Source organism: Apis cerana, linkage group LG13 (assembly GCF_029169275.1).
Source record: "Apis cerana isolate GH-2021 linkage group LG13, AcerK_1.0, whole genome shotgun sequence".
NCBI lineage: Eukaryota > Metazoa > Arthropoda > Insecta > Hymenoptera > Apidae > Apis > Apis cerana.
The window spans coordinates 6333860-6349408 of NC_083864.1; the positions used below are offsets into that span (position 1 = coordinate 6333860).

Here is a 15549-nt window from a genome sequence, read left to right on the forward strand (position 1 = left end):
GAGGCCTGCGCACGCCTTTAAATATAGAATATGGAGCACCTTGCCCGCCACCGCGCCACGCGATGGGATTGTGCAAGCGTAATTCTCTGTTCCTTGCTCTCACCACGTGTCGTTCTTTCCTTCGAGTTTCACGATACGCGGCTAAGTTTCTCCCATCGATCCCCTCTTCCCCCCTCGCCCCTCCACCTTCTCCGTGTTTTCTTTCGAAACAGATTCCCTCTCGGAGACACGGACGAGGCGAGGAATTGGATTTGGGTTAACTCTAGCTTCGATCATCAACCCTCTCTCCGGCTGGATGGCTTGCCTCGTTTATATTCGGAACAAAGAGATTTCCACATTTTCTCGAGCTTTTTATCTTTCCTCAATTCGAATCCTCGGATTTTTTTTTTCTTTTTGAAAATCGCGGAGATGATTCCGATGATTCGAGTTAAAAGAGTAGCACGCTTGAATCTCTAGAGGCGTCCAAAAGGCGTACGGTATCGCGAACCGAGAGATTTGTACGAAGAATTTTATTTCATAAACATATATCTACTAGTGCACACTTTCTTTGCTGGTTTATATATTAGTAAAAATTACAAAGCTGACAATTTCGCGATAACAAGTTCTCTCTCTCTCTTTCTCGCGTAAACAATATAATATTTTATCACGACTTCTCGCGTAAACTTTGTATTCGCTGTTGCTATATTTTAAACCATCCTGCGCCGATAACGATATCAATTTCGATCGGATCGATTGGATTTCACCGGCCCTCCTAGTTCTCCAATTATAACGCGTCTCACCCGGCCTACCTCATTGTAATTTACCACACCGGCCATATTGCTTTTCCAAACAACGCTCGAAATAACGCTGTCGTCGCTTCCATTTTCGCGACCGTCCGTCCCTTTATATCATTATTTTCACGCCATATATTTCTCCCGATGCGTGCACCTCTATCTATACGCTCGCGATTAATATAGCCTTACGATTTCAACGAACGAGCCTCCTTCGTCCAATTCTAACCAAATTCGAGTAACTCTATCTCGGTTTAATTTAAATATTCGCCGCATTTCTTAAAGCCAAGAATCGAGAGCTCTCGATAAAACACGAATTCACCTCGATTTTCCCTCCACGCGAGTTTTTCTCCGTTTTCTTCAACGCATTCCAGAGTAGTCCGTTCAACGGGAACGCATTCAGATTGCTGGAATCTACGCGACGAATCACATCACAATGTAGCGATCTATTAATACGAATCGCGGTGAATCGGTTCTGCGAAGATTTCCCTTCTTTTACTTTTCCATTACACGCGGAACTGTCATGGAATCCGTGAAATTTATATCGAAGATAGCGAGTAGATGGCAGAGAAGTCATATAACAATTTACCCCGAGGTTCGATACGATCGTAGCCATTAACTCGGCCATAAACTATGAGAACTAGTCAAGCCTGTTTTCCACCATATATCCTTCTCTCCTTCTTCCCCTGGATCGGTCAAGATCCATGCTAAGAAGGCACTCCTTTCGAACACTGTCACGCATCGAGATAACTGCATTAATGCACGGCAACCACGATCACCACCGCTCCGCGGAGAAGAATTAATCTTCCAGCAGCGATATTACCGTAACTTCCGATGCATCTTGTACTTATTCCGCGGGGAGGAGAATGACACGCCGTTACACGCGTGTTTTAATAACGCTGCTGCAACTTGGCTGGACTTGGGTTCTCGATCCAAGCGAAATTATCTTGCCTCGAGCCGCGTTCGTAAGTTCGTTGCGCGAAGTTTACGATCGATTTAATAGTCGAGAGAAAGAGAGAGAGAGACAGAGCTGAGAAATTGGATCGAAACTCGGTAGAGGAGACGAAGATGTCGTTAAAAAAGGAAGGAGCAAGTATTCTAATCTGATAAATAAATGTATATGGGATGATAGCTATGTTGGAATGATACGCGGAAGAAGGCGTGCCAACAACTACTGTTATTGAATATTCCTCAAAATGATGATTGAAAAGAAATGTTTTATAGAAATCTCAATTGAAGCGTTCGAAGTTTGAAAATTCCTCCAGGGAAATACATCGAATTTCCCATCGATCGAGGCGCTTTCTCTCCGGAAATTTTATCTCTGAACCCGGCAGGGGTCATTGTCCGATGCATTATCGATCCAGGTTGAAATTTATCATCGATACACGGGATCGTGTGCACGGAGGGGAGAGCAGAGGTCGTATTTTGGCAAATATCATTGCGGACGTAGTCGATAACTCAGTGATTCGTCATCGAGTGCCGGCCGATAGTCAAATGAACGGTCTGTCGTAAATCGTCGCACCGGTGTGCGCACCAACGCATAAATCAAAACGAAACACGACTGTCAGGTGGTTCGGGCAGATTCGTTATCGTTGCGCGCGATATCGAGAACTGGACGCGAAAATATTCGCCGGCCGAAAATACAACGCCGCGGCCCATGGACCAACTCTCCTCTTCGATCCTCTTCCGTTACGTCCCTATTAATCCTGGCCAATTGTACCAGCCTCGATTTAACCTTCCACGACGTCCACAATCCCCTCCCTTTCCCACAATTTTTACACAGCGAACGGAGTAATAATAATCGCAAACCCGCCGACGTGCCTACGAATATTAAACAAACGTTCCAACGCCACTAGGACGCCAGTGAAAGTATAATAACGTGGATGTTAATGAGCGGAGACTCCACCTTGCGTGGCCGCGCAACGCATGATTTTTATTACATCGTCCGCGTGACTTATATTTAAGCGGCGATATTACACTGCTTCTCGCTCCTCTTGTATGACGTAGTGTCGCAAACACGAGGACGAATCGTTATTAACTCGATGCTCAAGAGCAAGTAGTACCGTGACTGACACTTAAAATCAATTAGCGGTACACGTCAATTAGAAAGTCGAGTTGGCCTAGTCGATGTCAATCTCTTGCCGAGCTTTGCTATATAATATGTGGAACGATTCTTATTGTTTTTTTTTTCATTCGTGCGTCTACGAATTTTTAAATAAACTATCCAGAGAAACGTTAGATTTTTTCCCTTTTTTGAAACTTCGTATTTAATTCGTAGTCTCGACGAAACGAAAGCATCGTAAATAGGTAGGTAGGTTCTTTCTATAATCTGTTTGATTTATATCTCGAGAGGAAAAATTCTATCGAGTTTAATAATACTCAACATTACTCGACCGAGATTCTTTGGATATCTACACGTATCTAGTTTTTCCATAAATTTCTCCTTTCGGATCGTGGGGGTAAAATTAAAATGCCGCGACATATGAAATAATTTTGAATTTCTGTTCTCTGAATTTCAATTATGTTCTTCAATTACGATCTCTCGATCCTGATCGTTTTGTCCAAGAACGTTGAAACGATTTAGAAGTCTCTTTCTCGAGGGATATCGATCGAGAAGGAAAAGAATTGGGGGGAACGAAGGGTTCTCGAAGGGGGTGGACGATATCGTGACGACACGTTCGAGTGATCGATAATCCTTCGGCCACCGGGGAACGATTCGAATTCCCTGACGACGCAAGGGATCCACTTCGAGTTATTATGTAAATCCAGCCGGAAGTCGTTTCTCGATTCTTCCCTTCGCGATGGCCGTAATTACTTTCTTCCGTTCTCCGAAATCCAACGGGGTGAATCGTCCAAATTTTACACTCTCGTCGGGTGTGCATTATGCGCACGAGAACGGTGTAAATTGGCCTTTTCATAGTCGATTTCTCGAATAATTTTCAAGAAAATTTAAACGGTAATAGAAGGCTTCATAAACGTATTTAAAACACGTTCACGTTTAACTTGTATTAAATGGATATTAAATTCTACAGGTTTGTTCTTTCTTTCTTTCTCTTTTTTTTTTTTTTATTATTGCAAAGACCGCAATGGAAATGATAGCAATTATCCTGGGTTGATTAAGGAAAATAACATGGTACGGTTCTAATTCATGCAACAATGTTGTACACGCGATTTATGTGACTGACGTTACAGGAAATTGTAGCGGTCGAAGAAATCGGTGTCCTATCTACCCTCTATCCGTCTTGGTCGGTTGAAAAAAAGAAAAAAAAAAAATTACTTTTTCTTTGCCACGGTAATTCGCACCCACTCATCACGGGAATAGAACACATTGTTTTCCTCGATTGAAAATGTTATTCCGAAATATCCGTTCTTCGTGAGTTTTCAACGATGGAGGAACATCAAATATTATTCGTGCAAATTAAAATACAATTGTTATACAATTGCTTCTCCATGCACCGGCGGACCGAGAACGAATTTTTCTCGCGAAAGCGATTTCACTTCGCGCGGCAATTTGGCAAAACAGAATATCGAAACGTAACACGTTCGCCGAATTCCACCGAGAACGTCGTCCCTTTTTTTCGCAATACAATTAACGCTGTTCGACGCTTCGAATCGATTTCACTATTTTCTACCAATCGAAGGGGAAACAGAGATAGCCGATATATCACCGAAAAAAATAAATGAATTGCGCTAAGAAAAGGAAAATCATGTTCGTGGTTATATATAATTTAACGCGATGTTTTAACTCAGAGTGGACGCGAAATTTTGTCCCTCAAATAACGTTTTATCATTCCTGCATTTCTCAATCTTTTTCCCATCAATGTAGTAAGCTCTTTGTGACCAACATTGCTTACTAATTTTCACGAGATCGATAAATAAAGAAAATTGTGCAAAGATCGAGAGACGCTCGTACAAAGTGGAAATGCCTAAAAATGCGAAATCCAAAAAGAAGAAAGAAGAAGAAGAAGAAGAAGAAAGAGAGAGAAGGGAAAGAAACGAAAGGAGAAAAAGCACTGACCTTGAGGAGGCGGCGGAAGTAAGGACTGCACGCAGAGAGAACGACCTTGTGCGCGGTGAAGCTGCTACTGTCGCATGCCAGGGTCACGTCCACGAAATCCTCCTCGTCCCTCAGATGACGAAATGAGCTGAGGATGCTCGAGTGGAAGTCGTTCCACCTGAGTGAGTACTGTTGCTCGCCGCTCGACGAGGACGAAGAGGCCGCCATGGCGTCCGTCCCCTCGGGACCCACGGCCGAGGGCACCAGAGGTGCTATCGTGCTCACTCTGGCACCCCACGAGGACACCTTCACTTCACCCTCTCGTCGCGTTTCACCACGCACCCCTCTATTCTTTTATCGGCACCCTTCCAACGCAACAGCCACACGGACAGTCGGTTGCCTGTCCTTGCGCGATTACGTTCTGCGATCCACGATGCTCTCGCTCTCTCTTCTCTCTCTCCTCTCCAAGGTTAAACGAGATCACTGTTTCCTTTGCTACGCGTGCTTTCGGTCAGTTAACTTTGACCCTCTTCCCTCCAACGTCCTCGAATCAAATTCTTTGGTAGCAGTCTCGTTTCTTTTTCCAGTTCTGTCCTCTTGTACTTGGCGATTTTCGCGTGATTTCTTTCTCTTTTTTTTCTTTTTACTTGGTCCGCTCGAGATTCCTTCTATTTTATTCGCTTTCTCTGTTCGCTTGGGGAAGAAGTTATCGAACAGTATTTTTGACCGTCAGGTATAAGGAAATACGACGAATCTCATAACGACAACATCGTGATAGCGACGAGAGGACGTTATCCGTCGCCGTTGCTGGAGAGTGACGAGACAATGAGCCCGCGATCGCTTCTGAAAATAACGTGGCGTTTATTGCGAGTCTTTGATCCACGCGACGGCGAGATATATATATATATATATATACGCGATATCTTTCAACAACGAAACGTTTATTCGTGTTTTAAATTTCGTTTTAACAATCCGACGAATCTCCATTTCTTTAAACGCTATTTTACGACCGATTAAAAAGAGGACGGACACTCGAGGCCGTTCAAGACTAGCTTCATTACCTCTTTTCCCCATTAACGTTAAAATTTTAGACGCGTTGCCTCGTGTGCTTGCTCAACTTTCTCGAAAAAGGAACAAACAAACGGAAAGAAAAAAGAAATAAGAAAATTAAAAATACCTTATCTCCCTTACCTGATAAGTTCGACGATCTCCGACGCTTCCTTCTTCTTCCTCTCCCTTCTCCGACCAACTCCGCCTCTCCGCCTCCTCCGAAGCGAGTCCACGACTATCACTTTCTTCCGTTTAACGAAGTCCTTGCACCCTCTGCCCAGCCACGGCTTGATCGACGCGTCATTCCGACATCCGTTGCCGTGAGACAAGACGGCGAATCTGTCGATACACCTTCCTCCTTCCTCCTCGGACGCTGAACCCTCCTTGGCTATCGTCTACCGTGTCACCTGATATTCGTCCAACGCCCGTGTCCTTGCTTATCATGCCCTTGTTATCTCCTCCTCCACCTCCTCCTCCTCCTCCTCCTTCTCGATCCTTCCTTTTTCTCCGATCGCCCCGTTTGCTCGTCACCCCACTTCGCCTATTTACCCGCCTCGATCTCTCCTCTTCTGCAAAAAAGAAAAGGAAACAAACGGATCGAACAAGCGGAATCTTTAGTTAAGTCGACTCGCGTTACTAGACTCGACTCGCGTTCAAGATCAGAGCGGGATAAATGAGGATAAATTAATCGAGCAACAATTTCACTCGTTCGTTTTTATTCCGCGATCGAGGAAACGCAGTGGCTCGACACCAACTCATTCAGTCAGTTCTGGTCCGATCGATATCGAACTGGTACATCGTTTATCGATCTCGTGGGGGAGGGGGGGATGGGGAGGGGATCATCAAACGACAAATCGGTAATCGATTTCATCGAGCTGGAAATCGAGAAACGATGGATTATTGATAAGGAATTTTATATAACGCCATAGTGAAACGCGTTTGATCGTAATTTGTCTCCTGATTTTAATCCTGGATAATGATCACTTATTTCCTTCCCCGTGACGGGGAATTACACATTCTCCATCCTTCCATTGTCCATCTTTTCCGTTCGTATCGGTTTCTCTTGTCCTTGTTGTTTTATCAGTTTCTCGACTCGGTTCGGCTCGATCCAAGAGATAAGTGGATATGCTCTTGCATCCGTTCGATCAGAATGAATGGACGAGAGGAGGGGGAAGGAGGGGAGGAAGAGAAAAAATTCGAGAGCATGGTATCCGGTTCCTTTCGACGCGTCAACGTGCCGCATACGTTTTACACGAGGCGTGTCGATTCTTTTGTGCGTTGCATCACGAACACAGTCCTCTCCCCTCGCGATACCATCGCGATTTTCCAACCATCGAATAATTTATCCTTCGTGCAACAAACGATCGATTCCGACGGCCGGACACGGATTTCTCTTCACGGAAATCTTCGGCTCGTCTGTCAAAATCGTAGATAAGCCCGTAACCCTTAGATCCTTATCCGAGAATAAATTTGGTGGAAAGAACGAAGAAGGTGGATGAAAGGGGGGAAGGGAGAGGAGAGAAGGAAAAAAGAAACGAGAAAGAGTAGAGGAATAATAGTAACGAGAGGCATAATAGTAACGAGAGAGGAAATCGTGAATCCCACGAATATCGCGAAACGATAACGCGGTTATCGGTGTTGTTTACGGGATTTACTTTGTAACAGGGTCGACAAAATTGACATTAGAAAACCAAGATACGTAAGATTGGCTGGCTCGATTGGAGCGGTGAGCTTACTATGATTGAAAACTGGACGTAAAATACGAGAGTCGTAAATAAATTTCCCGTCCTACGCTTCCTTTCTTTCTTTTTTTTTTCCTTTCTTTTTTCTCTTCCCTCCGTCGCTGAGATAAAAATTTTATGAGTCATTCGTAATTAAAAGTGAACGCTTTAATACGTCAAAGTTGAAAAGGGTTCAATGAGTCCGAGTTCTATTTTCATCGTACGCGATGTACCAAGTAAAATTAGAAAAATCGTGAGGATAAAAAAATGATGGTGTCGTACTCGAAATGGAACGAAACTTCGATACTCTGTGGAAAATCGATATCATCTATTTATCGTCTATTTATACGGCCGATCTTCCACCTCTAATTACAAAAAGTGGGATCAGATTTCACGCGAAATAACATAAAGGAATTCGATTACCCATCATCGATAAATAACACTTTGTAAACAGGCCAATGCTTGGCGTCTATTTGGCACCGATCCCTTTTAAATTACAGCACCGTTCACCGAGCCACCGCCACGCTGATCGAAAAACACGCGGGCGAGTCGCGACGAGGGAGGGGGTGGAGGTCGTTTCAAGAAATCGAACGAAACGTAGGAAATTCCGTCGAATCGATACACTTTCTAAAACGATCGGGAACATTACTCGCGAGGAATCGTGCGCGGGATATTCGTCGTATTTTTGTCCATTTAACGGCGGCTGCGGATCAGAATTCCGTTGCCGAGAGAAAAGACACGAGCGAGAAAAAGAGGAAAATCGATGCAATATCGGGCTGCGACGCGACAGGAATCAAAACTGTACGCCTCCGAGCACTCGCGGCATTATGAAACTGACATAATGACCAGCCGAGAGGATTTCACAACCGCATACCTAGAAAGCGTTACGAGGCGTGGAGCGCGCGTTATCTCAGTTTCGATATTGAAATCAAATACGCATTTTCCCCCGAGTGCTATGCGATCGCCGCCCAGAGGCGGAATTCCAAATATTCACAGCTGATCGACCTATATATACCTATATAAGGTGTATATCGTGATTTAAAACGCGGTGAGATTCATCGAATTGTGAATGAAATAATGACGCGAAATAACGCATTCTTTTTTTTCCTTTTTTTACGATTTTCGTTACGACGTATCGTAATCCCGCCTTCACCTTTATCCACGGTACGTTCATAATATCGTTCTCGCTTCGCGTGTTAATTTATTTATACCGCAACGTGGAAAACAGAAAAAAGAAAAATGTGTTTTGCTAAATTAACAGAAATCTAAGCTTCTGTTTTGACTATATCCGAAATATATACACATACATACAAAAAACTAATCACGCAATAACGTGTGTCGAGTACAATCTCGTGTTGATACATCGAACTTTGTATCATACGCTATAGCATTCGACAGAATATAGCGCATAGTATTACGCTCTATTAATACCCGCACGACTATCACACTTGCCGGGATATTTTTAAAAGTGGTGTCTAACAATGTTCCGCACGATATCGCGATAAAATAAAACTCGTTCGAATCGAACGACAATTTGACGAAAAGAATCGGCGGGGAAAATATGGAAAAGTACCGATTAATTGAAAAGACAAAAAAGAGAAGAGAGAGAGAGAGAAAAGAAACAAAAGGGAGAGGTATTATTAATACAATACCGCCATCCCATCTCTGCCTCTCTCAAAAGCAGAAACTCAACAATACCTCGGTCCACGTTTATATCCACGTACGAGCTTCGAGTTCGAAAATGTTCGATTCTCAAACACTCGACTCGACTCGGCTCTCGATCAGGTGTTTCGCGGCAAGAGCGAAGAAGACCGCGTGCGTGCGAAATCGTGTCGCGTTTCCACGTGTGTGCACGTTCCCCGGCATATTCCATTATATCGTATGAATGAATCGCGCGTCCCTGAATATATTTCGATCGATCGTGTTCGTGTCTGGTATTCGCGCTTAAGCCCGCCTCCTCCTCCCCCTCCCTTTCCTATCGCACCGATTCCACAAACCAACACAAAAGCCGATTGTATATATATATATATCGATGAAAATTGAACCGCGCGTTTTCGACGTGGCAAATATTGAATGAGATAATTAAGGGCTCCTCTGCCTCCCCCTCCTCTCAGATGTTCCGATCTTCGAACCCACGCGTTAATTACTTCGTCTTCGATCCGTTTCGAGGAACGAGACACACGTTTCGTAATTTAGAACACGCGTGCACAAAAGAAGACTTATTTTCGCGAGGTAGAAACGGGAATGATCTGCATACGTCTGACGGCGAGCGAGTGATTTATGGAGGCGCTGCCTATGGGATCGACGGACAGAAACGGAAAGAAAGAGAGGGAAAGGGAGAGAGAGAGAATGTCGGAGAAGACCGACATCATTAGCGATCGTTATTTTGCGCCCGTGGCTCGAATACTTCGATCTGTTCGCGATACACTGTTGTACACCGAGCACAGTTCGTTGCTCGTTTTAATTAGAAGAGAACGAATCATATTCACGGTACGTCCGGTTTCATAAATATGCGCGTGATTTTTTAAAAGGTTCGAGATTCGCAGCGGAGATTCTCGTTCGAAGGACGAGGGACGCGCGAAGATTATTTTGGAATTTTGTTAGAAACTTTTGTTTCAATCCTTCTCTTCGTCGTTTTTCAACGTTTCGTTTCGGATGGATTTATTTTTGGACGGAGGGAAACGATTAGATTTTTTTTTTAATAACGGATAGAAATCGAAGAATTAAAAGTGGCGAGTAAAAGGAAAAATGTTCGCGTAACTCTCGAGAGGATTTTTTTATCGATCATTCCACGAATGTTCATTCCCCCTCCCCCTTTTTCATCCCACTTTGCTTCATATTATTTTACTTTATTTTTATTTTATCCGTGCTATTTACGATGATCCAAAGTGTGCACAATGTACGCGATACACGCGCGCGATAAATCAAGAAAAAAAGGAAAAAAGAAGACAGGAGCGTTTAAATACATTCATTGGGGGGAGAAAAAAAATTTCGCCGAACCGAATCAAGGACGTCGGGGCGTGCAACTTCCTCGAAAAGCCGTGATCCGCGTTTTATATTCAACGGGGCGATCGTAAAGCTCATTGCAGTGCGGCGCAACACGTTTATAATCGCGAGTCAACAACGCCTATCGCATTACTCCCCGCATTGGCCACGCACCGTGCCAATACTTTTCAATACAACTTTATCGAGTTTTCTCGATTCGCCACGGGCAAACGCTTCACCTGAATGCGCTTCCGTCGATCTTTTCGTTCGCGAGTAAACGACGCTGCTCCCCCCTCCCCCTCCCTCGCCATTTTCTTCCTCTTGGTGGAGAGGTTCGATTAATTAATGATACGCGAGGTGGATGCAATTAAAATCCCGGACGAGTTTGTGTCATCGGTGGAAATAATCGGAGTTTTTTTTTTTTAAATTGAAAAACGCCCCAGACGTTCCGTATTGTTCACGGCGTATGCAAATGCGATGTGAAATTGTAAACCGTTCAACACCTTCGGGATCATTTGCATGTCCATTCGATTTAATTCGACGCGGTGTAATTGCGAGTCAATAAACCTTATCGGCTCGCCGCTGGTGGAATAAATATTTTTATTTTTCACGCCAAGCATTATCTTGCTTCCATACGCGCGACAAGCAACAATTTATTTGCGAATCTTTCGAACACCGACATCTCTAATGCCGTATTGTTTAACGAGAGATTCCGAGAGTCTTGCTACTCAAAAGTCAATAGTAGGTATATCGGGACGTACAAAAATAACTTCGATTAAAAAATATTTGCGCCGACGACAGTTTACAGTCTCATCGTTCGTTTTTCTCTTTCTTCAAAGGGAATTCAAGGTTTAACCGTTTTAATGAAAATCTTTTAAATGAGCAAATATAAAAGGTAGGCTGCTTGAAAAGCAAACAAAATCGACAACTTGGATCGATTCGATCCCCAATATAAATCTCATTTGAAAAAGAAGAAAAATCCCGAAAAGTTCCTTCAAATACACAATAGGGATACACAAGTAGGCGCAGTAAATAATTCCTGTCACGATCAGACATCCACTTCCGCAAATACGCGACTCCCTTTTTCCGATTCTCGAACCATAAAATCGAGCCGAAAACAGTCGGCCACAGTCGACGATACCGTGTTTCCCAAGGCTTGCCGTACAACGACACGAGGCGCATGTACGCAAATTGAATTCGAAAAGGTGTTGAACGGCCGATCATTTGCATACGGGTTGAATTTCGCGCGGCGCAGTAGGCGGCCCGCTCTCTGTTCCGCGCGCCCGATCCACGTAATTACGCGGCGCGAAGACGGGGGTCACCGAGTGTAATAATTGAATGACGATTGCCCGGATAGCATAATAATCAGCCCACCACCGGCGGCCAAATGACTTTCACCGACCGCGTCGCTACGTCGACTCGTCTCAAACGTGCGGGGCGTGCGCTGTTCCGACTCTCGCGGTGTACGCGTACGTCGAAAATACTCGTTTCGATGATCACACTTTCCTCTCCGTCTGGCGAACAGCTTCGTACTTTCTACCGTGTAGAACGCGACACCACGTTGCAAAAGTGCTTTCGCTTTCCGAACGATTTGCGAAACGCGACAAATTTATTACGCGCCTTCGATCGACTGCGAAATTTACCTTCTGTGTTGTATACTTGCTAATTAATTTGAATTCGAGGGAAGGCGAAGAAAGTTAACCATTCTTCCTCCTTCCTTTACGTTTCAACGAATCAATTCGAATTCGAGGGAACTGGAGTCGAAGAAAAATTTAACGATCGAGCCGTGCTTCGTCTCCTTCTTTGTTCTCGCCTTCCTATCGTACGTTGGAAAGACTTTTCCTGTTTCCTTTCTTTCTCTGAAGCGATATATCGAATTTTAACGAAAGTTGGATCTTTGCATTTTAAATCTCACATTTTTGCATTTCCGCTCCTAACTCAAACGAATAGATATTCCTTCGAAATAATTTCACAATCTATACAATTTCTTCAAATTATGTAGTCGAATCTCGATTCACGATTGGTATAAACTATTATACGTATATATCGAGATACGGTAATACACGATAAGAAGAATAAATCGGTTATCGAGAAGAGAATCGTTAATAATCTACGTTTTTCCAATTTCCTATTGATCCATGAACACTTTTCCAGACTCGAGCGGTAAACGAGAGATCGCGTGATCGCGCTTATCAACAGGCTTCCATCCATCGACTCACGGATTCACGCGTGATACTGTGTCTATACCCGTATATGCTCGTGTTTACAGGTATTTCCTCGATAGTTCTCAGGTTGACGACCCTTTGATAACCAACCGTGCTCTCCCCACGATCTCTTACCGTCCAATTAGAAGACATTTAGCAATCGATGCGTTAATGAGGTCCCCGGTACCTAAAGCCTCGTGCTCGTCTTCGTCATCCAAATTCACCGTGTATCGTTCCGTCTCCCTCCCTATCTCTATCGAGTGAACGTTTCACGATTACTTAAGTTCTTGGAACGAATGAAATTTATCCATCGACGCCAGGTCGAAACGAAACGATATAATCATCGAGTAGATTTCTTTTTCTTTTCCAATGTAAAATTGAATATCGAAGTTTTATACAGATGATTGTTTCTTAATTTCCTCAGGAGAAGGATCTATCGAAAAGAAGGACAAAATTCATCCATCAAATATTGCAATTGGTTTTATGCGACGTAGCTACGATAGTTTCTTAGTTTCTTCTTGGAGCATCGAGAAAAAGAGGAAGAAGGAGAAAAGGAAGGACGAAATTCATCCTGGTGGATCCCAGGTGAAACGAAACCTTCGAGATAAAATAATCGTAGAGCGAATTTTTTTTTTCTTTTTCGAGATAAACTTGAATATCGAAATAGTGGGGGGCCGGTTTTGCGCGAATCAATATGACGGGACAGAAAAATGGCGGATAGAAAGGGGGATCGAAATAGGGAAAAAGCTGGTGATGCAGCACAATGCTCCGCGCGCGTACGTAAATAACGCGAGTGTTATCTCGTTAGCTCTCTGCAATATGGAACGCGTTATCTTGCAGTCGGTTGCAGAATATTGCGTTTTTATCGCGAAACCGCGGGATCTGCGTGCCGTGGCGAGGGAACGAGCGGGAATAGATACGGGAGATCGGTATTAAGATCGATTACTCGTCGTGTCGAGCGCATTTTTCACTCGATCCGAGTGTTAACCATCCATGATACGTGACGCATCGATTAGAGATTTATTTATTTATTTTTTAATACTGTTCTTAATTGTTACTAGAAAACGTAACGATTGAATTCCGATAGAATCGTTTTAGTTAAATAACACGACCACGATACGTGATAAATTGTGATAAATATTATTACTTGCAAATTATTACATAAACAAAATTTTAGGGAATAGAGGAAATTTCTCTCTTCTCTTCTTTTATATATATATATATCCTCTTTTTATATATATGTTTACCGAATAATTGATAATTATATTCTTTTTATCAAGATGAATAACACAGAAAGATCTTTTTCCAAATAATTGAAATGACGAATGATAATTTGTTATAATTGGCTGACGAATGCATTTGTTTCTCGAAACAATAATTCGCAAGAGTGATAATGCTTTATCTAAATAATCGTTAATATCGTACGCGTTTATTGTTTTCGAGGGGGAAATACCAGAAAATTTATAATAATTAATGAATGGATTGATTTTTGATTGACAATCGTACAAACGTCGCCTCGAAAATGAAACGCCTTGTATTTACAAAAGATCCGGTTCGCGTATCGCGTACGTAATTAGCTGAAATAAAATTCAATAACCTTGTTAAAAGCTTCGTTAAAAAAACTCTCGACAAAAAAATCTTATCTGTCGACTTTTTACCCGACTCGGCCAAGAAAATTCGATCTCGATCGGAATATATTTCATTTAGAGAACGTACCATCGGGGAGTACATGCAATTTTATCGAAACAATAAACTCAACTTCTTTGAGCAAACGTTGCCGATATCTACGAAATCCGTCGCGACGAAAATAATTACATTTCCTTCAGACATATATAACCGATACGCGTAATCGAGGGACCCTTATCAAACGATTAACGTTGTCCGTAGATAAAGACAAAGTTGAGATCGATTAATGGCCGGTATTACGACCGGCGAGGCTTGATTATTCACGCGAGCTGCGTATCGATCACGAAATTCTGTGTGTTTACCTTCAAGGATCGCCGATTACTTTCGACGAATTTCTTTTTTTATTCGTCATTGGTAATTTATCGTACTTACTATACGATTTTCAAGGCGAAGTGACTGGCCAATTTCGTATGGTTGGGCAATTCCTTCGTAATCGCCTCGTTCTCCTAACATTCAAATAATCCAAACAACACTTCTTTATTTCGATAATCTATCCATTAATTAATAATCCTCGAATAATCAACTTCTATCAACTCCATATATTACGATACAATATATATATATTATATATATATGTATTTTATATATATATATATATATATATAAGAGAGAGAGAATTCTAAAATTTAATTCTAAAAAAATCTACCTTGTTTAAAATAGAAGTAGTAATTTTTCTAGGTACAAGGACGTACAAAGGTTAACGAGACATTCTCCGCATTATGAAAATTCTACGCAGATTAATTCAAAATCTATCTACAATCTACCAACCAAAAAATAAAGAATTTCGATCTTCCATGTAAAAAGCGAAGAGAAAAATACACGAGATTCTTCCCAATATATCCTCGAAAAAAAAAAACATTCCCTATCGATAATTCATCGTTTCACAACGTGTATCTAATCCGTAATAGTTGACGATTATTATCCGCACGAACCGATTTTTCCGCGGCGTGGAAAAACGGCCGGGCTAACGACCGGCCAAGCAGATAACCAGCGGCTCGCGGTATTTTATGCGCGAGCAGGAAATGCACGCGTGTGCGATCGATCGATCGTGTCGATCCTTTGGATGGAAAGGAGTCGTGCCAAGGGATGAGTGTGACACGGATAGATCTCGAGGCGAGAGAGCTAGAAGAGATTGG

General features: G+C 42.8%; 1 protein-coding gene across 11 annotated transcripts in view; it reads right to left on the reverse strand.

Annotated features, from left to right (window-relative positions):
* The window catches only part of LOC107996185 (protein abrupt), a 69205-nt gene that overhangs the window by 44498 nt on the left and 9158 nt on the right, over positions 1-15549 (reverse strand). For all 11 annotated transcript variants that reach the window (XR_009832393.1, XR_009832394.1, XM_017054112.3 and 8 more), the window contains exons 2-3: positions 5959-6386; positions 4789-5610 (exon numbers count right to left, since the gene is read on the reverse strand). Coding sequence is in view for 9 of the 11 variants with exons in the window: in XM_017054112.3 (XP_016909601.2) it covers positions 4789-4995 (207 nt within the window). In the remaining 2 variants the exon portion in view is untranslated. The remainder of the gene's footprint in view (positions 1-4788; positions 5611-5958; positions 6387-15549) is intronic.